Genomic DNA, 22443 nt, shown 5'->3' with positions numbered 1-22443 from the left:
ATTATGCAGCCATCACAGAACATCCCACTTCTAACCTTATAATGGAGGGAAGATCATTGATGAAGCAGATGAATATGGTTGGGCTTAGGACACTACCCTGAGGAACCCCTACAGTGATGCCCTGGGATATGTCCTGGGACAGGGATGATTGACCTCCAACAATCACAGCCATCTTCCTTTGTACTTGATATGACTGCAACCAGTGGAGAGTTTTCACCCAATTCCCATTGACTCCGGTTTTACTAGGGCGCCTTGATGCCATCAAATGCAGTCGTGATGTCAAGGGCAATCACCTCATCTCTGGAGTTCAGCTCTTTTGTCCATATTTGGACCAAGACTGTAATGAGGTTAGCAGTGTCGGTGAGCAGATTATTTCCAAGCAAATGCCAGCTGGTAGCACTGTTAATGGCCCCTTCCATCACTTTACTGATGATCAAGTGTAGACTGATAGGGCGGTAATTGATTGAGTTGGATTTGTCTTGCTTTTTGTGGACCGGACATATCTGAGCAATTTTTCACATTGCTGAGTAGATGCCAGTATAGTAGCTATACTGGAACAGCCTGGCTCTGGGCACAACTCGTTCCAGAGCACAGGTCTTCAGTACTACGGGCGGAGTGTTGTCAGGGCCCGTTACCTTTGCAGTGTCCAGTACCTTCAGCCCTTGCTTGATAAGGTGTGAGGTAAATTTAATTGGCTGAAGACTGGCTGGGGACCTTGGGCAGAGGCCGATTTGGATCATGTACTCGGCACTTCTGGCTGAAGATGGTTACAAATGCTTCAGCCTTGTCTTTTGTGCTGATGGGCTGGGCATCCCCATCATTCAGGATGTGGATATTAGTCAAGCCTCCTCCTCCTGTTAGTTGTTTAATTGCCACCATCATTCACGATTTAACGTGGCAGAACTGCAGAGCTTTGCTCTGATCCATTGGTTGTGGGACCACTTAGCTCTGTCTATTGCACGCTGCTTTCGCTGTTTGGAATGTAAGTAGTCCTGTGTTGTAGCTTCATCAGGTTCACACCTCATTTTTAGGTGAACCTGGTGCTGCTCCTGGCATTTCTCCTGCACTGAATCATTGAATTAGGGTTGATTCCCCCAACTTGATGGTAATGGTAGAATGAGGGATATGCTGGGCCATGAGATTGTGGTTGTGCTTGAATATAATTCTCCAAGGGCAACTCCCTCCCAACTGTATGCCACTGTGGTGCCACCTCTGGTGGGTTGGAACATACCCTGGGATGGTGATGGTGGTTCTGGGACATTGTCTGTAAGGTACAATTTGGTGAGTATGACTGTCAGCCTGTCACTTGACTAGTCAGTGGAACAGCTCTCCCACTTTTGGCACAAGCCTCCAGATGTTAGCAAGGAGGACTCTGCAGAGTCGACAAGGCTGGGTGTGCTGTTGTAGTTTCCAGTACTTTGGTCTGGTTTCATTCTTTTTTGACTCTGTAGCAGTTTTGCACAACTGAATGGCTTGCTAGGCATTTAAGGGTCTTTAGAGCTACATGTAGGTCAGGCAACTAAGGACGGCAGACTTCCTTCCCTTAAGGGCACTAGCGAACCAGATGGGTTTTTACAACAATCGACTAACTTTTTAAAAAATTTAATTAACTAATTAAAATGTTACCAGTTGCTATGATGGGATTTGAACCCATGTCCCCCAGAACATTAGCCTGGGCCTTTGGTTTACTAGTTACTGGATTACCACTGTGCCACCATCTCCCCTGACAACACTGAGGCACAGATTATTAATGTTGGGGACTCAAACTCCTAAATGTAAGTTGTAACCTCCATCTTATGTTTGTCATTCAGGTATAAAAAAGTGACTAGTGTATTGGTGCTATTTTAAGCAATTTCCTAAGCTAGAGGAGGAGCAATAACTATGTGAAATTATGTATACAGGCATCTGAAGTACAGTTTGCATTTCTGATAACTGAAATTACAAAGTCCAAATTGCTGATTCCAACAAAGTGGAGATAACTTTATTTTATGTTGGTTGTACAGGAAGTCGTTTCTGCAGGTCAGCATGTCCTACACCAATGCCAAATGACATCAAAGACTCTACAATTATACCCCTGGTTTACTCAAACTTCCACATCGAAAATAGAAGCAGGAATAGGTCATTCAGTTCTTCAAGCATGCTCCGCCATTCAATATGATCAAGGCTGATTCTCTATCGCAATGCCGTACTTCCACTCTCTCTCCATACCCCTTGACGCCTTTAGTATCTAGGAATCTGTTTCCTCCTTTAATATATTCAGTGACTTGACCTCCACGGCCTTCAATGGTAGAGAATCCCACAGGTCCACCACCCTCTGAGTGAAGAAATTTCTCCTCACCTCAGTCCTGAATGGCTTACCCCATACTGAGGCTGTGACCCCTTGTTCTAGACTCCCCAGCCAGGGTAAGCATCCTCCCTGCATCCCGTCTGTCCAGTCCTGTCAGAATTTTATACGTTTCAATGAGATCCTCTCTCATTCTTCTAAACTCCAGTGAATACAGGCCTAGTTGACCCAAACTCACCTCACACGACAATCCTGCCATCCCATGAATCAGTCTGGTGAACCTTCTTTGCACTATTTCTATGGCAAGTATAAACTTTCTGAGGTAAGGGGACCAAAACTGCACAAGTCTTACCAAGGCCCTGTGCAGCTGCAATAAGACATCCTTTCCCTATACTCAAATCCTCTTGCAATGAAGACCAATTACCATTTGCCTTCCTAACTGCTTGCTGCACCTGCATGCTTGCTCTTTCAGTAACTGGTGGACAAGGGCATCCAGGCCCCTTTGTACATCAACATTTCCCATCATCTATCACCATTTAAATAATACTCTGCCATTCTGTTTTTCCTACCGAAGTGGATAACTTCACACTTATTCACATTATACTGCATCTGCCATGTATTTGCCCACTCACTCAACTTGTCTAAATCATCTTGAAGCCTCTTTACATCCTTATCACCACTCACATTCCCACCTAGTTTTGTGTCATCAACGAACTTGATAATATTACATTTCATTGATATATGTTGTGAATAGCAGGGGCCCAAGTACTGATATCTGTCGTACCCCACTAGTCACCATCTGCCACTCCGAAAAAGACCCATTTATTCCTACTCTCTGTTGCCTGTCTGTCGACCAATTCTCAATCCATGACAATATATTACCCCAATTCCCTGTGCTTTAATTTTGCATACTAACCTCTTATGTGGGACTTTATCAAAATCTAAATACACTACATCCACTGGTTTTCCCTTATCTATTCTACTAGTTACGTCTTAAAAAAAAACTCCAGCAGGTTTGTCAAACTGAATTCCCCATTCATAAATCCATGTTGACTTTGTCTAATCCCGTTGATATTTTCTAAGTGTCCTGTTATCACATCCTTTATAATGGACTCTAGCATTTCCCCTACTGCTGATGGTAGGCTAACCGGTCTGTAATTCCTTGTTTTCTCCCTCCCTCCTATTTTAAATAGTGGGGTTACATTTGCCTTCCTCCAATCTGCCAGGACTGTTCCAGAATCTACAGAATTTTGGAAGATGACAACCAACGCATCCACTATTTCCTTGGCCACCTCCTTTGGTACCCTGGGACGTAGATTATCAGGCCCTGGGGATTTATCGTCTTTCAGTTTCATTAATTTCTCCAGTACTTTTGTTTTGGTAATATTAATTTCCTTCAATTCCTCCTTCTCACCAGACACTTTGTTCCCTAGCATTTCTGGGAAGTTATTTGTGTCGCCTCCCATGAAGACAGAACTAAAGTAGTTATTTAATTGCTCTGCCATTTTCTTGTTCTCCATATAAATTCTCCCGTTTTGGATTGTAAGGAACCTACATATGCCTTCCCTAATCTTTTTGTTTTTACATACTTAGAAACTTTTACAGTCCGCTTTTATATTCTTTGCAAGTTTACTCTCATACTCTATTTTTCCCTCTTAATCAATTTCTTGGTCCTTCTTTGCTGAATTCTAAACTGCTTCCAATCCTGCTTGCTACTTTTTCTAGCAACTTTATATGACTCCTCTTTGGATCAAATACTATTCTTATTTTGGGAAGGCGCTGGTGTAGTGGTATTGTCGCTGGACTAGTGAACCAGAGGCCCTTGATAATGCTCTGGGAACCCAGGTTCGAATCACGCCACGGCAGATGGTGGAATTTGAATTCAATAAAAACCTGGAATTAAAAGTTTAATCATGACCATGGAATCATTGTCAACTGTTGTAAAATCCATCTGTTCACCAATGTACTTTAGGGAAGGAAATCTGTCTCCCTTACCTGGCCTGGCCTACACGTGACTCCAGACCCACTCCAGTTGACTCCTAAATGCCCTTTGAAATGGCCTAGCAAGCCACCCAGTTGTAACAAATCTCTACAAAGTCACAAAAAAGGAATGAAACCAGACGGATGATCTGGCATCGACCTAGGCATCGGAAACGACAATGGCAATCTCAGCCCTGTCGACTCTGCAAAGTCCCCCTTACCAACACTTGGGGGCTAGTGCCAAAATTGGGAGATTGATCTCACAGACTAGTCAAGCAACAGCCTGACATAGTCATCCTCACGGAATCATACCTTACAGATAATGCCCCAGACACCACCACCATCATCCCAGCAGAGATGGCAGCACAGTGGTATGCAGTCGGGAGGGAGTTTCCCTGAGAGTCCTCAGCATCAACTCCGGACCCCATGAAGTCTCATGGCATCAGGCCAAACATGGGCAAGGAAACCTCCTGCCGACTACCACATACCACCCTCCCTCAGCTGTTGAATCAGTACTCCTCCTTGTTGAACACCACTTGGAGGAAACACTGAGGGTGGCAAGGGCTCAGAATGTACTCTAGGCGGGGGACTTAAATGTCCATCACCAAGAGTGGTTCAGTAGTACCGCTACTGATCGAACTGGCCGAGTCCTAAATGACATAGCTACTAGACTGGGTCTGTGGCAGGTGGTGAGGGAACCAACAACAGGGAAAAACCATACTTGACCTCATCCTCACCAACCTGCCTGCCGCCAATGCATCTTCCCATGACAGTATCGGTAGGAGTGACCACTGCACAGTCATTGTGGAGATGAAGCCCCGCCTACACATTGAAGATACCCTCCATCATGTTGTGTGGCACTAACATCGTGCTAAATGGGATAGATTTCGAACAGATCTAGCAACTCAAGATTGGGCATCCATGAGGCGCTGTGGGTCATCAGCAGCAGCAGAATTGTACTCAGACACAATCTGTAAGCTCATGGCCCGGCATATCCCCCACTCTACCATTACCATCAAGCCAGGGGATCAACTCTGGTTCAATGAATAGTGCAGGAAGGCATGCCAGGAGCAACACCAGGCATACCCAGAAATGAGGTGTCAACCTGGTGAAGCTATAACACAGGACTACTTGCATGCCAAGTAGCATAAGCAGCAAGTTATAGACAGGGCTAAGCGATCCCACAACCAACGGATCAGACCTAAGCTCTGCAGTCCTGCCACATCCAGTGCTGAATGGTGGTGGACAATTAAACAACTCATTGGAGGAGGAGGCTCCACAAATATCCCCTTCTTCAATGATGGAGGAGCCCAGCACTTCAGTGCAAAAGATAAGGCTGAAGCATTTGCAACAATCTTCAGCCAGAAGTGCCAAGTGGAGGTCCCCAGCATCACAGATGCCAGCCTTCAGCCAATTCGATTCACTCCACGTGATATCAAGAAACGGCTAAAGGCACTAGATACTGCAAAGGCTATGGGCCCTGACAACATTCCGGCAAAAGTACTGAAGACTTGTGCTCCAGGGTTTGTCGCGCCCCTAGCCAAGCTGCTCCAGTACACCTACACCACCAGTATCTACCCGGCTATGTGGAAAATGGTCCAGGTATTTCCTGTACGCAAAAAGCAGGACAAATCCATCCCAGCCAATAACAGCCCCATCAGCCCACTCTCGATCATCAGTAAATTAATGGAAGTGGACACCAAAAATGCTACAAGCGGCACTTGCTTAGCCATAATCTGCTCACTGATGCTCAGTTTGGGTTCTGCCAGGGCCGCTCAGCTCCTGACCTCATTACAGCCTTGGTTCAAACATGGACAAAAGAGCTGAACTCCTGAGGTGAGGTTTGAGAGTGACTGTCCTTGACATCAAGGCTGCATTTGACCAAGTGTGGCATCAAGGAACCCTAGCAAAACTGGAGTCACTGGGAGGGGGGGGGAACTCTCTGCTGGTTGGAATCATACCTGGCACAAAGGAAGATAGTTGTGGTTATTGGAGGTCAGCCACCTCAGCTCCAGGACAGCACTGCAAGAGTTCCTCAGGGTATTGTCCTCAGCCCAACCATCTTCATCTGCTTCATCAATGACCTTCCTTCCATCATAAGGTCAGAAATGGGGATGTTCGCTGATGTTTGTACAATGTTCAGCATCATTCGCGACTCCTCAGATACTGAAGCAGTCCATATCCAAATGCAGCAAGACCTGGACAATATCCAGGCTTGGGCTGACAAGTGGCAAGTAACAGTCGTGCCACACAAGTGTCAGGCAATGACCATCTCCAACAAGAGAGAATCCAACCATCATCCCTTGATGTTTGGTGGCATTGCCATCACTGAATCCCCCACTATCAACATCCTGGGGGGTTACCATTGACCAGAAACTGAACTGGAATATCCATATAAATACTGTGGCTACAGGAGCAAGTCAGAGGCTAGGAATCGTGTGACGAGTAACTTACCTCTTGACTCCCCAAAGCCTGTCCACCATCTTCAAGGTGTAAGTCAGGAGTGCCAAGTGGAGGTCCCCAGCATCACAAATGCCAGCCTCCAGCCAATTCACTGTGTGATGGAATATTCCCCACTTGCCTGGATAAGTGCAGCTCCCACAACACTCAAGAAGCTTGACACCGTCCAGGACAAAGCAGCCTGCTTGATTGGCACCATATCCACAAATATTCACTCCCTACACCACTGACGCAAAGTAGCAGCAGTGTGTACCATCTTCAAGATGCACTGCAAGAAGTCACCAAGGCTCCTACAATAGCACCTTCCAAACCCACGACCGCTACCATCTAGAAGGACAAGGGCAACAGATAGATGGGAACACCGCCACATGGAAGTTGCCCTCCAAGTCACTCACCATCCTGATTTAGAAATATATCGCTATTCCTTCACTGTTGCTGGGTCAAAATCCTGGAACTCTCTTCCTAACAGCACTGTGGGTGTACCTACACCACATGGACTGCAGCAGTTCAAGAAGGCAGCTCAACACCACCTTCTCAAGGGCAACAAGTAATGGGCAAAAATGCTGGTCCAGCCAGTGAAGCCCACGTCCCGTGAATGAATAAAAACAAAAAGGATTCTTTTGTTAGTCATGGTTGGGCTGTTTGTCCTGTTGTGTTTTTGCGCCAGAAAAGAATGTATAACTGTTGCAATGCATGCATTAGTTCCTTAAAGATTAGTAATTGCCTATCCACCGTCATGCCTTTTAATGAAGTTCCCCAATCTATCGTAGCCAATTCGCCACTCAACCCTTTGTAGTTTCCTTTGTTTAGATTTTGGGCCGTCGTGTCAGATTGGACTACTTCACTTTCCATCCTAATGAAGAATTCTCATATTATGATTAGTCTTCCCTAAAGGACAACGCACAACAAGATAATTAACCCTTTCTCATTGCACAATACCAAATTTAGGATAGCCTGTTCACTAGTTTGACCCTCGATGTACTGGCTGAAAAAAAACTTCTCTCATGTACTCCAGGAATTAATCCACCACAGTGTTATTGCTAATTAGGTTTACCCAGTCTATATGCAGATTAAAGTGACCTTTGATTACTGTAGCACCCTTGTTACATGCATCTCTAATTTCCTGTTTAATGCTGTCCCCTATCTTATCATTGCTGTTTGGAGGCCAGTAGACAGCTCCCACTCATGTTTTCCGCCCCTTGTTGCTTTTAGGCCCTCCCAGACCGATTCCATATCTAGATTTTCTGAGTCAATATCCTCTCTCACTGTTGCACTGTTTTCATTCTTAACTAACAATGCCACCCCACCTCCTTTTCCTTTTTGCCTGGCCTTCCTAAATATCGAATACCCTTGGATATTCATTTCCAAATCTTGGTCACCCTGCAGCCATGTCTCCGTAATCACAATCATATCGTACCCATTCACATCTATTTGCAGTTAATTCATCTATCTTATTGTGAATGCTCTGTGCATTGAGATACAGTGCCTTTAGATTTGTCTTTTTCACATTTTAGCACTTTCTTTTTGTACTATGGCCCTATTAGCTGCTAGCCCTTTGCCTTCCACTTTTGCTTTCTACTTTTCTGCCCTTCATTCTATCTTTGTTTCCCTCCCTTGTGGCTCCCTGCTCAGGTTCCCATCCCCTGCCACTCTAGTTTAAACTTCCCCCACAGTACTAGCGAATACTCCTACGAGGATATTGGTCCCGGTCCTGCTGGGGTGCAACCCGTCCAGCTTGTACAGTGTGAGGTTATCCATTTTGGTCGGAAGAATAAAAAGGCGACTTATTATTTAAATGGAGAAAAACTTCAGAATACTTCAGTGCAGAGGGATCTGGGTGTCCTCATGCATGAATCGCTGAAAGCTCGTATGCAGGTACAGCAGATAATAAGGAAGGCAAATGGAATTTTGGCAATTATTGCAAAAGGAATAGAGTATAAAAATAGGGAAGTGTTGTTGCAACTGTACAAGGCATTGGTGAGACCGCACCTGGAGTACTGTACACAGTTTTGGTCCCCTTACTTGAGGACGGATGTAGTTGGACTGGAGGTGGTTCAGAGGAGGTTCACTAGATTGATTCCAGAGATGCGGGGCTTGTCTTATGAGGAGAGATTGAGCAGTTTAGGCCTATACTCACTAGAGTTTAGAAGGATGAGAGGAGATCTAATTGAGGTATATAAGATGCTAAAGGGGACAGACAAAGTAGACATGGAGTGGATGTTTCCCCTTCTGGAGCATTCTAGAACGAGAGGCCATAGTTTTAGGATAAGGGGTGGTAGATTTAAATCAGAGATGAGGAGGAATTACTTTTCTCAAAGGGTCATGAATCTGTGGAATTCACTACCTCAGAGTGCAGTGGACGTTGAATAAATTTAAGGAGGAGATAGACAGATTTTTAATTAGTAATGGGTTGAAAGGTTATGGGGAGAGGGCGGGAAATTGGAGTTGAGGCTGAAATGAGATCAGTCATGATCGTAATGAATGGCGGAGCAGGCTCGAGGGGCTGAATTGCCTCCTCCTGCTCTTAGTTCTTATGTTATGTTCAAACAAATAAAATATTCACCAACCAGTCACTTACCTAGTTCCCTATGACATCACACTTGATTTTCTTCAAATCTGTTTGGTCCACGGAGACCCACACCAGGAGAGCAGCAGTAGCTAGCTCTTTTATCCTCCCAGCTCCACTCTCGCTCTTTAATCCTCCTGACTCCGCTCTCACTCTTTTATCCTCTTGGCTCCGCTCTCGCTCTTTTATCCTCCTGGCTCTGCCTTCGCTCTCGCTCTTTTATCCTCCCGGCTCTGTTCTCACTCTTTTGCGTGCTCTTTTATCCTCCCGACTCCACTTGTGCTCTTTCTCGCACTCTTTTATCCTCCCGGCTCTGCTGTCGCTCTTTCTCATGCTCTTCTATCCTCCTGGCTCCATTCTTATTCTTCCTCATGCTTTTATTCTCTCAGTTCCACATGTCATAAGCAATGGTAACTTAAGTAAAATGCTGCAGATGCTGGAAAGTCTGATAGAGGGGTTTTTGACTACATACAAGAATGCAAGAGATAGGAGCAAGAGTAGTCCATTAAAGCCCAGCAAGCCTACATTGCCTTTCAACATGATCATGGCTGATCTTGGGCTTCAACTCCTCTTTGGTGCCTGCTCCCCATATCGCTTGATTCCCTGAGAGACCAAAAATCTGTCTACCCAAGCCTTAAATATATTCAATAACAGAGCATTTGCAATCTTCTGGGGTGGAGAATTTCAAAGATTCACAACCCTTTAAGAGAAGAAATTTCTCCTCCGCTCGAATGATCACCCCCTTATTCCAAGAATGTGCCCCCATATTTTAAATTTCCTAGCCAGCAGAAATAACTTCTGTGTCTACTCTGTCAAAGCGCTTCAGAATCTTGTATGTTTCAATGAGATAACCTCTCACTCTTTTAAAACTCCAGAGAACATAGACATCTCATCATAGGACAGCCTTCTCATCCCAGGGAACAATCTAGTGAGCCTTCATTGTGCTGCCTCCAATGCTAGTATACTCTTCCTTAAACATGGAGACCAAAACTGTGCATAGTATTCCATATGTGGTCTTACCAAAGCCCTGTGCAATTGTAGCAAGACTTCTTTATTTCTGTGCGTCAATCCCCTAGCAATAAAGGCTAACATGCCATTTGTCTTCCTAATTGCTTGCTGTACCTGCATGCTAACTTTGTGTTACTTGTTTGAGTTTCTCTGAGCATCAGCTTTTACATGCCTTTAAAAAGAAATTCTGCTTTTCTATTCTTATGACCAAAGTGAATAATTTCACACTTACCCACATTATACTCCATCTGCCATCTTGTTGCCCACTCACTTAACCTGTCTATACCTCTTTGCAGTCTCTCTGAGTTCTCCCCACAACTTACTTCTTATTCTACATCTGCTGGTTCCCCTTTAATCTACCCTACTGGTTTTACATCCTTAAAGAACTCTAATAAATGTGTCAAATACTATTTCCTTTTCATAAAACCATGTTGACTCTGTTTAATCATACTATGATTTTCTGTATGCATTGTTAAAACTTCCTTAATAATAGATTCCAGCAATTTCCCAACTAATGTCAGGCTAACTGGCCGGTTTTCTCTCTCCCTCCTTTCTTGAATAGCGGTGTTACATTTGCTAACTTCCAACCTAATGGACTGTTACATAATCTGGGGAATTTTGGAAAATCATAACCAGTGCATCCACTATCTCTGCAGCTATCTTTTTTTGCACACAAGGATGTAGGCCAACAGGTCCTGGGGATGTGTTGGATTTTAGTCCCTTAAGTTTCTCGAGTGGCTTTTACCTGCTGATATTAATTACATAATTTCCTAATTTTTTAGCATCTTTGTTATCCCCTTATTTCTGGTTTGCAACTTGAGTCTTCTACTCTGAAGACAGACACATGATATTTGTTCAAAGCCTCTGCCTCATTTCTTCATTCCCTATAATAATTCCTCCTGTCTCTGCATCTAAGGGACCAATGTTTATTTTAGCTACTCTCTTCCTTTTTGTATACATGTAAAAGCTCTTACAATCTTTTTTTAGTCCTGTCTAGTTTACTCTCGTATTCTACTTTTCCCCTTTTTATCATCTTTTTGGTAGCAGGAATATAAAGTTGTTTCTTTTCTCTGTTTGATTTTTATAGACTCCAAAGGCATGTGAAAATTTCATCAAACTGTGCAAAAAGGGATATTATGATGGAACAATCTTTCACCGATCTATTCGGAACTTCATGGTGAGTCTACTACTGCTGCTGACGTGTAGCATGCTCGGTGTAAGACCTGTTTGAAATGTCTGCTGCATAATATCATTCACTGCATTGCAAGAACAATGATCAATGCCCTGACTTTTAAAAAAAACAGTATTCAAATACTTTTCACGAACCCAACAGTTGAAAGCAGTCTTTATGTTGTAGGTTTCATTGAAGTTAGTGAGAGAAAAAGGATAGACCATATTTTAGAATATGACAGCCCTTTTTAAATCTACTTTGCTAAAAGCATTTCATGAGTACTACTCAGACCAGTGTTCAACCTGCAGCTTAATCTAGTGTTGTCAAGCATTAGGATTCAATCAAATGGTCCTATTTTTTTGCAGAACGACTCTTCTAAATACTATTAAAAACAATCGATTTCTCTGGCTCAAATGTGGTAAAATTACTCTGGATTTTTAAAGTTGGCTAATTTTAGATATAATTTTGAAATACACAGCGTATTTACTGGTTATCCTATAGTCCTAACTAAAAAATATAGTGAAACCACCTTTGTGCCTCCTTAAACTTATCTGTCCCCATACTTTACCATCTTTCAAGTTCCTTCCTACTTACTAGTTTGCTGCTTATTGTTCCCTCGTTATAGTACAGTGCTGACATTCATCCAGTGAGGTATGGTTCCCTGCAGTGTAAGGGTGGGGTGTGAGATTGTATATACTGTACAAATTCACAAGAAGCTGCAACTTGGAAAAAATACCTCAGACCTTTGAAGATTTGGGTCAAGTTTTGTTTGAAAAATCTTGAAAATCAATACAGTATGGAGCACCTCTCCTCGTTTTCTAAATGTTACATCTTAGGAGTAATGAAGTACGAAAGAGAAACTTTTATGAAATAGCAAGCTTTGGTGTTAACACTGTCTAGCCTGTTAGCTCAGTGAATCAGCACACCGATCTTTTTCTTTTAGATGTAGTGAAAGTCCCTTTTCTGCCTCTGACAGCAGTAAGTACCCTACCCTGAGGTAATTTTGAACACACACAATTCAGTCCTAGTGAACACAAGTCCGTAGCATAAAACTACTCAGAACTTAATCTTGCTCAAAGACCAATAAGGCAGCTGGATTGCAAATTGTAACATTTACACCAGTGCATTTGGAGTCTAGGCATGCTGGTGCTGAACAGATGGAGAATTATATGCATCTAGTCGATGTTGTAGTTGAGTTGGACATAGTAGATGATGTTGCTGAGAGTGAAATTGCTAAATGCAGCTTTGCCAGTATTATCCACATGGTGACTAGTTTAAAAAAGTGGAAATATGCTCCATTTCCACTTTACCAATTTTGCAAAACAGTTCAATATATGAAAGGAGCTATTCAAATGTTTTTGAAATCCCTTATGAAATGTTAAAAATTATTGCTGTATTAATGTATTTGTATGTTACAGCAGTTTGTTAGTCTAAACTTCGACAGTCAAAATTGAAAGATTTGCAATTGTTTATCTGTATAAATGATATTGTAGATTCTCGACATTCCAATGTTGCTGATTGGTCTGGGGTGGCAACATGACTACATGGTTGCATAGACAAATCATACCTCAAAAGTAAATTTCACTAGCCTTAACAGTAACTTATTTTTATATTGCTTCTTTAATGTGTTAAAACTTCCCAAGGTGTTTCACAAGAGCATTAGAGAACAAAATATGACACTGAGCCATTAAATTTAAGGTCAGATGACCAAAGATTTGGTGAATGAGATAGGTTCAAAGGACCATTTTAAAGGAGGAAAGTGAGGCAGAGAAGGAATTCTAGAGCTTAGGGCTTATGCACCGGAAGACATAGCCACCGGCTATGGTGGTATGTTTAAAATCAGGATTACTCAAGTCAGAATTAGATAAACGCAGATATCTCAGAGGCTTTGGGGCTGGAGGAGATTACAGAGTTACAGAGGGGCAAGGCCATGGATGGATTTGAAAGTAAGGATGAAAATTTTAAAATCAAAAAATTTCACAACTGTGAGCCAATGTAGGTCAGCGAGCACGGGGCCCATAGATGAACGGGACTTGGTGTGAATTAGAACATGGGCAGCAGAATTTTGGATGATCTCAAGTTTATGGAGGATAGAATGCGGGAGACCAACCAGGAGTGCATTGGAATTGTCAATTCTAGAGGTAACAAAGGCATGATGTGAGGATTTCAGCAATAGGTGAGCTGAGGCGGGCAGAGTTGGGTAACCTTCCGGAGGTGAAAATGGGCAGTCATAATGATGCCATGAATATGTGGTCGAAAACTCATCTTGCAGTCATATGTGATGCCAATATTACAACCAGTCTGGTTTAGCCTTGGGCAGTTGCCAGAAAAAGTGGGGATCAGAAATAGTGGCTTCAGTCTTCCCACTATTTAACTGGAGGAGCACTGGAGTGCTGGATGTTGGATAGGCAGTCTGGTAATTCAGCAACAGTGGGGGAGTCAAAAAAGGTGGTGGTGAGGTTGAGCTGGGTGCCATCAGCATATTTGTAAAAACTAGCACTGTGCTTTCGGGTGATATCGCTGAGGTGTAGCACTTAGATGAGAAATAGGAGCAGGCCAAGGACAGGTCCTACGGGACATCAGAGGTAACAATGCGGAGGAGGAAGAGAAGCATTGTAATTGACATTCTGGCTGCGGTTAGATAAATAGAACCAGGTGACAGCCATCCCACCCAGCTGGACAACACTGAAGTGGCATTAGAGGAGGATGGTGTGGTCAACGTGTCAAAGACTGCAGACAGGTTGAGAAGGACAAGGAGAAATAATTTATCATTGTCACAGTCACATAAGATGTCAATTATGATTTTGATAAGAGCCATTTAAGTACTGTGGCACAGGCGGAAGCCTGATAGGAGGGATTCAAACATGGAGTTCTGGATAAGATGTGTACTATTTCAGAGGTGACAACATGTTCAGGGACTTTGGAAAGGAAAGGGAAGTTGGAGATGGGGGCAATTAGTTTGCAAGGATGATGGGGTCAAGGGGTGGTTTTTTGAGAAGCGTGTTGAGAGCAGATTTAAAAGAGAGAGGGACAACACCTGAAGGGAGAGAACTGTTGCAAATTTAGGGCTGGGTGGTGGGGGGGCGGATTTTGAAAGTGCAGTTTTAAGTACAGAAGAATGCACTCAAATTGAAACTCAGTGTTAGGGCTCCTTTTTTTCTAAATAGGTTAAATGATATAGGGTAATTTTCAGTCGTTAAACAAAGGCTTACAGGAAATATGAATAAGGCAGTCGCTGGGTCAAAATCCTGGAACTCCCCTCCCAACAGCACTGTGGGTGTACCTACACCACATGGACTACAGCGGTTCAAGATGACAACTCTCTACCATCTTCTCAAGGGCAACTAGGGATGGGCAATAAATGCTGGCCCAGCCGGTGAAGCCCACATCCCGTGAATGAATAAAAAATAATTCAAAATGATGAAGGCATTAGAATCTGTCCAGTTGGACAGGTTATTTTAATTGGATAGGAATGGAAGAACTGGGGTGGGCATGAATATATTATCCTTAGGCAAAGGGTTTCATTAAATGTTGGGTAGGTATTTCTTTTCGCAGAAAGTTGCTGCCCTCTGGAGAAGATTACCAGAGTTGTGTTGAGCACCTTGAAGTCCTTCAAAAGGGAGAGGAAAAATTCCCAAGAAATAACATTTCAAATTATAGTGGAAGCCACACATTTACTTTTTGACTATTTAGGAAGTAGTAGTTAACAGGGAGCTCTACTTGCCAAAACCTTGTCATAGGGAACTAGGAATTTACCAGATGTCAATTCATAATTGACATCAAAATGTTCCTATCAAATTCAATTTAGTTCATGAGAGATTAAATCCACTCAGCAGCCACATACTGGGGATGTGGATTAGATCTAAGCAAAACAGCTGAAGTGATGATTTTTTTAATCAGAAAATTCTGTCCCTAAGCATGACCCTGAATATCCGGTCACATGTCATTTTAATTTTTCCACCTTGCTCTCATGCTGACCCCTCTGTCCTCAGTCTCTTGCAGTGTTCCAGTGTGCAAAGTAAGCTTGAAGAACAGCAGCACATTAGGCATTTACAGCCTTCTGGACTTAACATTTATGAGGCCATAACCTGTACGCATATTTTGTTTTTTTCATTGCAGGTTTTTTTTAACACTCATTTTTCTCTTATCTTTACTTTTAGATGAGAGCTGTTCATGATTCTGCTATTCACACCTCCTCCAGTCACGTTTTTTTGTTCCTTTACTTGTCCCATTATTACTCTCTTTTGGCCTTGCTCCACCAACCCTTTTTTTAACCATTCAAACTCCTGTGTTCCACCCTATCACAGACCTGTCGTCTTGTGCTTTTTCCTACCTTCCCCCTTTCATTTGCTTAAAACCTATTACATTTCTAACTTTTCCCAGGTCTGACGAAAGGGCATCAACCTGAAATGTTAACTCTTGTTTCGTTCTTCACAGATGCTGCCTGACCTACTAAGTATTTACGGTATTTTCTGTTTTTGTACAATGTCAGAGGTTGGGGTGACACAACATTTGAAAATGTGGTAATTAGTGAGTGCCATAGTAGCAGACTTGAGGAGAACATAAATTTGTGAAAAGGGCAGACTCACGGCAGGTGCAATTTGATTTGGATAAGTGTCAAATGATACATCATTGGAGAAACAGCATAGAGAGGCAGTATAATCTAAATGATACTATTTTAAGGAGGGTGCAGGAGCTGTGGGATCTTCAGATATCTATTCACAAATCCTTGGGAGACTTGACTTTGTAAACAGGGGCGCCAACTACAAAAACAAGGAAGTTGAGCTCCAATTTTACAAATACCTGAATAAACCTCAACTGAAGTATAGTGTATAATTCTGGGAACCGCACTTTAGAAAGGATGTCAAAGCTAAGGAGAGGTCATAGAGGAAGATTACAAGGTTGATACCAGGGATGAGAAACTTCAAATAGGTAGGAATTGGAGAAACTGAAACTCAGTTAACCATTGAGGTTAAGTGCAGATCTATTAGGGGTATTCAAATTCTGAGGGATTTGACAGGAAGTGACAAGAAACTATTTCCTCTGGCAAATAGTTTGCTAACGAGAGGTCATCGATTTAAAATCATTGACAAAAGCAGTACAGGGAAAATGAGAGCGTTGCTAAGATCTGGAAAACATTACCTGACAGGGTAATGAAATGAGATTCCATTGGAAATTTCAAAAGACAATTAGACATGAACTTGAAGGGGACTAATTTGCAGAATCATCAGGAAACATGGGTGTGGTACTAAATTGGACAGCTCAAAGAGCCCGCACTGGCATGAGGAGCAGAGAGGCCTCCTCTGTTGTAAATTCTTTGATCTTATAAATCACAAACTCTAAGGGAGCTTTTAGAGAGTGAAAGTTCTTTCATTTAGGTCAGGTCTAACCAATTTGAGAGAACTCTGCAATGAAATGAGTGTATTTAATATGCTAACAGAGACAGCGTGGCACATCTTGTTATTTTCTCTAGTATGGAATTAAGTTCAGTTAAGGCAAGATTTACTATAAACAGAATCATACAATGATACAGCATTGAAGGAGGCCATTTGGCTCATCATATTTGTGCCAACTCTTTAGTAGAATTATCCAATGAATCGCAGTCCCCTGCTCTTTCCCTAGAGCCCTGTAAGTTTCTCCCTTCAAGAATTTATCAAAAACAAAAATACCTGGAAAACTCAGCAAGTCTGACAGCATCTGCGGAGGGGAACACAGTTAACGTTTCGAGTCCGTATGACTCTTCAACAGAACTGTTGAAGAGTCATACGGACTCGAAACGTTAACTGTGTTCCCCTCCGCAGATGCTGTCAGACCTGCTGAGTTTTTCCAGGTATTTTTGTTTTTGTTTTGGATTTCCAGCATCCGCAGTTTTTTGCTTTTATCTAAGAATTTATCAAACTCTGTTTTGAACATTACTATCAAATCTGCTTCTGCCACCCTTTCAGGCTGTGCACCATAGATCACAACAACTTGGTGTGTAAATGAAAAGGTCTCCTCAGATCACCTCTGGTTCTTTGGTAATCACTTTACATCTGTGTCCTCAAGCTGCTGACCCATCTGGCACTGGAAATAGTTATCGAAACAATTCATGATTTTGTGCACCACTATTAAATCTCCTCCTAAATTTCTCTGCTCTACTGAGAACAACCCCAACATCTCCAGTCTCTCCACATAATTGAAATCCCTCATCCGTGGTACTATTCTAGTAAATCTCTTTGCAACCTGTCCAAGGCCTTGACAGACTTCCTAAAATAAGGTGTCCTGAATTGAACACAATACTCCAGCAGAGGCTGAGCCAGTGCTTATAAAGATTTCACAGTATCATAGTATCTTTACAGTGCAGAAGGAGGCCGTTCAGCCCATTATGTCTGCACTGGATCTCTGAAAGAGCATTCCGCCTAGTCTCCACTCCCTTTTCTTATCCCTGTAACCTTGCATATTCTCTCTTTTCAAGTAGCAATCCAATAGTGTAACTTCCTTGCTTTTGTACTCTATGCCTCTATTAATAAAGCCAAGGATCCTTTTGATTTTTAACAGCCTTCTCAACTTGTCCTGCCACCCTCAAAGATTTTTTACATACACACCATGAGCAGGATTACCCAGTCCCACCAGCCACTGGGATCTTTGGGTCCCGCCAAAAGTCAGTGGACTTTTGGCTGGGCTGCTGAGTCTCCCGCAGAAGGTCCCACCACAACAGGGCTAGAAAATCCCACCCAGGTCTCACTGCTGCTGAAAACCTTTTAAAAATTGTAATATTTCGTTCATATTGACTGTCTTCATACTTTGTGCCAAAGTGTCATCTTTTTCATTCATTATTTATCTGTAAAATAAACCTGCTTGTCTTTTTATATTTGACCTCATCACTAATGTGGTAATCAATTTGACTTTTGGAAGACAGGAGGAGCACATTTGGTGGCACATGTAAGGCTAGAATATCTATTTCTTATGACACGAAATTGAATTGTTACAACCCATGGGTCCCAAGATTGTATGACAGGATATTGGGTTGTAAAGGTATACTCGATCATAAAAGACATAGGATGCATGGCATTGATCATGAGAGAATATCTAGTACAGACACTTTATTTGTATCATGAAGCACTGCATGTATGTATTATATATATAAAATGAATATTATATATTTTCATATATTGGGTTAGAGGAAGAGTGAAGTTCCCCCGGCACTATCTCATTAATCACTTCCAAATCAAGCACAACATTACCTTGATACAAAACCTGCTTTGATGCATCTTAATCCTAACCAATAGAGCGCTCTGACTGCATCAATGTGACATCCTGCATTGTGTATGTGAAACCACTGTAGATTCCTTCAGCACATGTCCTTGGCCCCTTCCTACTTCTCATATACATGTGCCTCTTGGCGACGTCATCTGAAAGTACAGCATTGGTTTTCACACACTGACAACATCCAGCTCAACTTCACCACCAACTCTTTCAACTGCTCCATTGTTGTTGAATTATCAGATTGCTTATCCAACATCTGGTACTGGTCCAATTCCTCAAGTTAAATATTGGGAAGACTAAAGCTATTGTTTTTGGTTTGTGCTCCAAACTTTGTTCCTTAGTTACTGACTCCATCCCTCTCCCTTGCAACAGTCTGAGATTAAACCACACTGTTCACAATCTTGGTGTCACATTTGACTGCAAGATGAGCTTCCGACCACAAATTTGCACTATGATAAGGCCACCAATTTCCACCTTCATAGCATCTCCCGACTTCACTTGAATCCACTTCACTTCAGTTGAACCTGCTTCACCACACTCTAAAGCAGTGCATTCCAGACCCTAACCACTCACTACGTGAAAAAGATTTCCCTCATGTTGGCTTTTGCTTCTTTTACCAATTACTTTAAACCCGTGCCCCATCATTCTCAATCCTTCCACAAGTGGGAATGGTTTCTCAAAATCTTGTTACCTCTAGACTTGACAATTCCAACACACCCTTGGTTAGTCTCCCACATTCTATCCTCAGTAAACTTTTAAAAAATTTATTTACAGGATGTAGGCGTCACTGGCTAGGCTAGTATTTATTGCCCATCCCTAATTACCCTTGAGAAGGTGGTGGTGAGCTGCTTTCTTGAACTGCTGCAGTCCCTGTGGTGTAGGTACACCCACAGTGCTTTTAGGGAGGGAAAATCTTGAGGTTATCCAAAACCCTGCTGCCCATGTATTAACATGCACCAAATCCTGTTTACCTATCACCCCTATGCTCGTTGATCTACATTAGCCCCCAGTCAAGCAATGCCTTGATTTTAAAATTCACATCCTTGTTTTCAAACCCACCCATGGCCATGACCCACCCCATTTCTAAAATCTCCTCCAGCACATCAACCTTCTGTGATATCTGTGCTCCTCCAACTCAGATCCCTTGAGCATCCCTGAATGGCCATGTCTTCAATTGCTGGGCCTTAAGCTCTGGAATACCCATTCTGTGCCTCTCCCCCTTGTTACTTCTCCTTTAAGACACTCCTTTGACCAAGCCTTTGGTCATCTGACCTAATATCTTCTTTTGTGGCTTGGTGTCATATTTTTTATAATCCTCTTGTGAAGTGCCTTGAGATATTTTATTAAGTTAAAGGTGCTATATAACGATAAGTTGTTGTTTACAAAAGCAAAATGCTGCGGATTCTGTAAATCTGAAATAAAAACAGAAAATTATGGAAATACTCAGAAGGTCAGGCAGCATCGTTGGAGAGAGAAACTGAGTTAATGTTTCAGGTTAATGACACAAAATTAGACAGCATTGTTAACTTTGGAGAAAATTGTGATTTCAGGAGAACATAAACAAAATGACATTCGGCAGATGAGTATCGGATACAATTTAATGTGGACAAATAGTGAAGTGATACATTTTGGAAGCAAGAATAATCAGAAGTATTATATGCTGAAAAGAGTAAAGCAGCAAAAACACTTGAGGTACACATACACCAATCTTTAAATGTGGGGCAACAGGTGGAACCAGCTGAAAAAGAAAAGAGCAAGCATATGGCATCTTAAGCTTTATAAATTGGGCCATTCAGTAGAAAAGCAAACAGCTAATGCTAAAGCTATAAAAATGATGAATTAGGTAGAAATATTGTGTTCCAGTTTTGGATACCATACTTTGGGAAGGATTTCAAGGTTATTAGGAGGGTACAGAAGAGATTCACTCGGTCACCAGGGAGATGGTGATGTAGTGGTAATGTCACTGAACTAGTAATCCAGAGGCCCAGGCTAATTCAGGGGACAAGGGTTCAAATCCCACCACAACAGCTGGTGGAATTTAAATTTAATTAATAACCTGGAATTGATAATCATTGAAACCATTGTTGATTGTCGTAAAAACCCATCTGGTTCACTAATGTCCTTTAGGGAAGGAAATCTGCTGTCCTTAGATGTGACTCCAGACCCACAACAATGTGGTTGACACTTAACTACTCTCTGAAACGGTGTAGCAAGCCACTCAGTTCAAACACAATTAGGGATGGACAACAAATGCTGGCCTAGTCAGCGGCACCCACATGAAAGAATAAGTAAACAAAACAGCATTAGTTATGAGCCACTGTTGACTGGAGAGTGTAATTACTGTGGTAAGTTTGCATAACAGCTTTCTTTATAAGTCTGGAATTAGGAGTGTACAGCTGAAATACGTAAAAATAAGGACACTATCATTTTAAATTGGTGACTTAACATTTGTGTACATTGGTCTAAATATCCCTTAGCCTCCAACCTCGCTTCGCCTGATGGGAACTTTGATCTCCATACTCTGTGTGCAATGCCACTGGAGATCAACCTAGTCAATTACATCTGCTTACATGTCTGACCACCTTTTCTAATGTAAATCCCTCCAACCACATTTATATTGGAAACTATGTAAAACCTGTTGCACTGTAATTATACACTTCCCCAATGGAGACACCGTGGCACAACCACTGGCAGGAGAGTAGAATTGTATCGTGGCAACTTTACAAGCTGACTGCCATTATAAATGTGCTCTTGACTATTCGGGCTGAATTTAATGCCCTCCCCGGAGGCAAGTCCCAAGGTTTGGGGGGGTGGGGGGCGTGTTTGATCGTGCGTGAGGGTTCAGAGTTGGGAACTTGCTACCTTCCCCACTTAAGGGCCTCATCCCTTTGCTGCTGCTATTCAGCCAGCATGCGGGGAGACTGGCAGGCAAATACTGTGCGGTTTCTTTGCAGCCTTTTAGGCAAAGTCCTTTGTTCAAAGGCACTTGGTACTTGATTGAGGGATCTGGCATTGGGAAGTGGGAGTACTGCAGAGAGCCACTCCCTGCCCTTTCCTCTGACCACCACCCACACCACCCCCCTAAGTTGCCCTCATTTACCTTTCTCCAGAGATCTTAGTATGTACCCTGGTAAAGGCCCAAGTGTATTAACGGCAGCAGCCACCCTTCCTGGCGGTGCTGCAATTAATAGAGAGATCCCGGCCTCCGATTGTCCAGCAGCTCTTGGGGGTGGGTTCTCCACCCTACTGGGGGAAATGCAGTAATTAAATGTCTCCCAGAGATCGGTTTGAGACAGTTTTGGTGGCAAACGTCGGGCTCCCCACTGCCCTTTGCGTGAAATGCCTCAGGAGATCAACTACAGCTTTTGAAAAGGATATGGATAAATATTGGGGGATAAAAACTAAAAGAATATTGGGAAAGGACAAAGGATTGGGGATACCTTTTTCAAAGAGCCAGCACAGGAATGCCAGACGGAATGACTATCTTTTGTGCTGCACAAATCTTTGATTCCATGTAAATGATTTATAATGAAAATGGTTGGCCACTTCTTTGAAGCCAGCGATCTGAAATTGCAGCTGCAATACCCCATTATTGGTTTGTACTGAAATTCAAATCTCCTATACAAATTACAACTCATTCGTAAAGCCACGGACACATCCTTACCCCAACAAAGTCCCACGTTCTTGGCACCCAGTCCTCACCAAGCACCACTGGATCCTCATACCCCA

The 22443-nt window shown here is 42.6% G+C and overlaps 1 protein-coding gene across 1 annotated transcript in view; it reads left to right on the top strand.

Moving 5' to 3' along the window:
* The window catches only part of ppil2 (peptidylprolyl isomerase (cyclophilin)-like 2), a 406540-nt gene that overhangs the window by 233390 nt on the left and 150707 nt on the right, over positions 1-22443 (top strand). The window contains exon 13 of the mRNA XM_078553895.1: positions 11386-11475. Within this exon, the coding sequence (XP_078410021.1) occupies positions 11386-11475 (90 nt within the window). The remainder of the gene's footprint in view (positions 1-11385; positions 11476-22443) is intronic.

This window comes from Cetorhinus maximus, chromosome 12, assembly GCF_964194155.1.
Source record: "Cetorhinus maximus chromosome 12, sCetMax3.hap1.1, whole genome shotgun sequence".
Classification (NCBI taxonomy): Eukaryota; Metazoa; Chordata; class Chondrichthyes; order Lamniformes; family Cetorhinidae; genus Cetorhinus; species Cetorhinus maximus.
The sequence above is the reverse complement of the archived record's forward strand: the minus strand, read 5'-3'. Positions and strand labels throughout refer to the sequence as shown.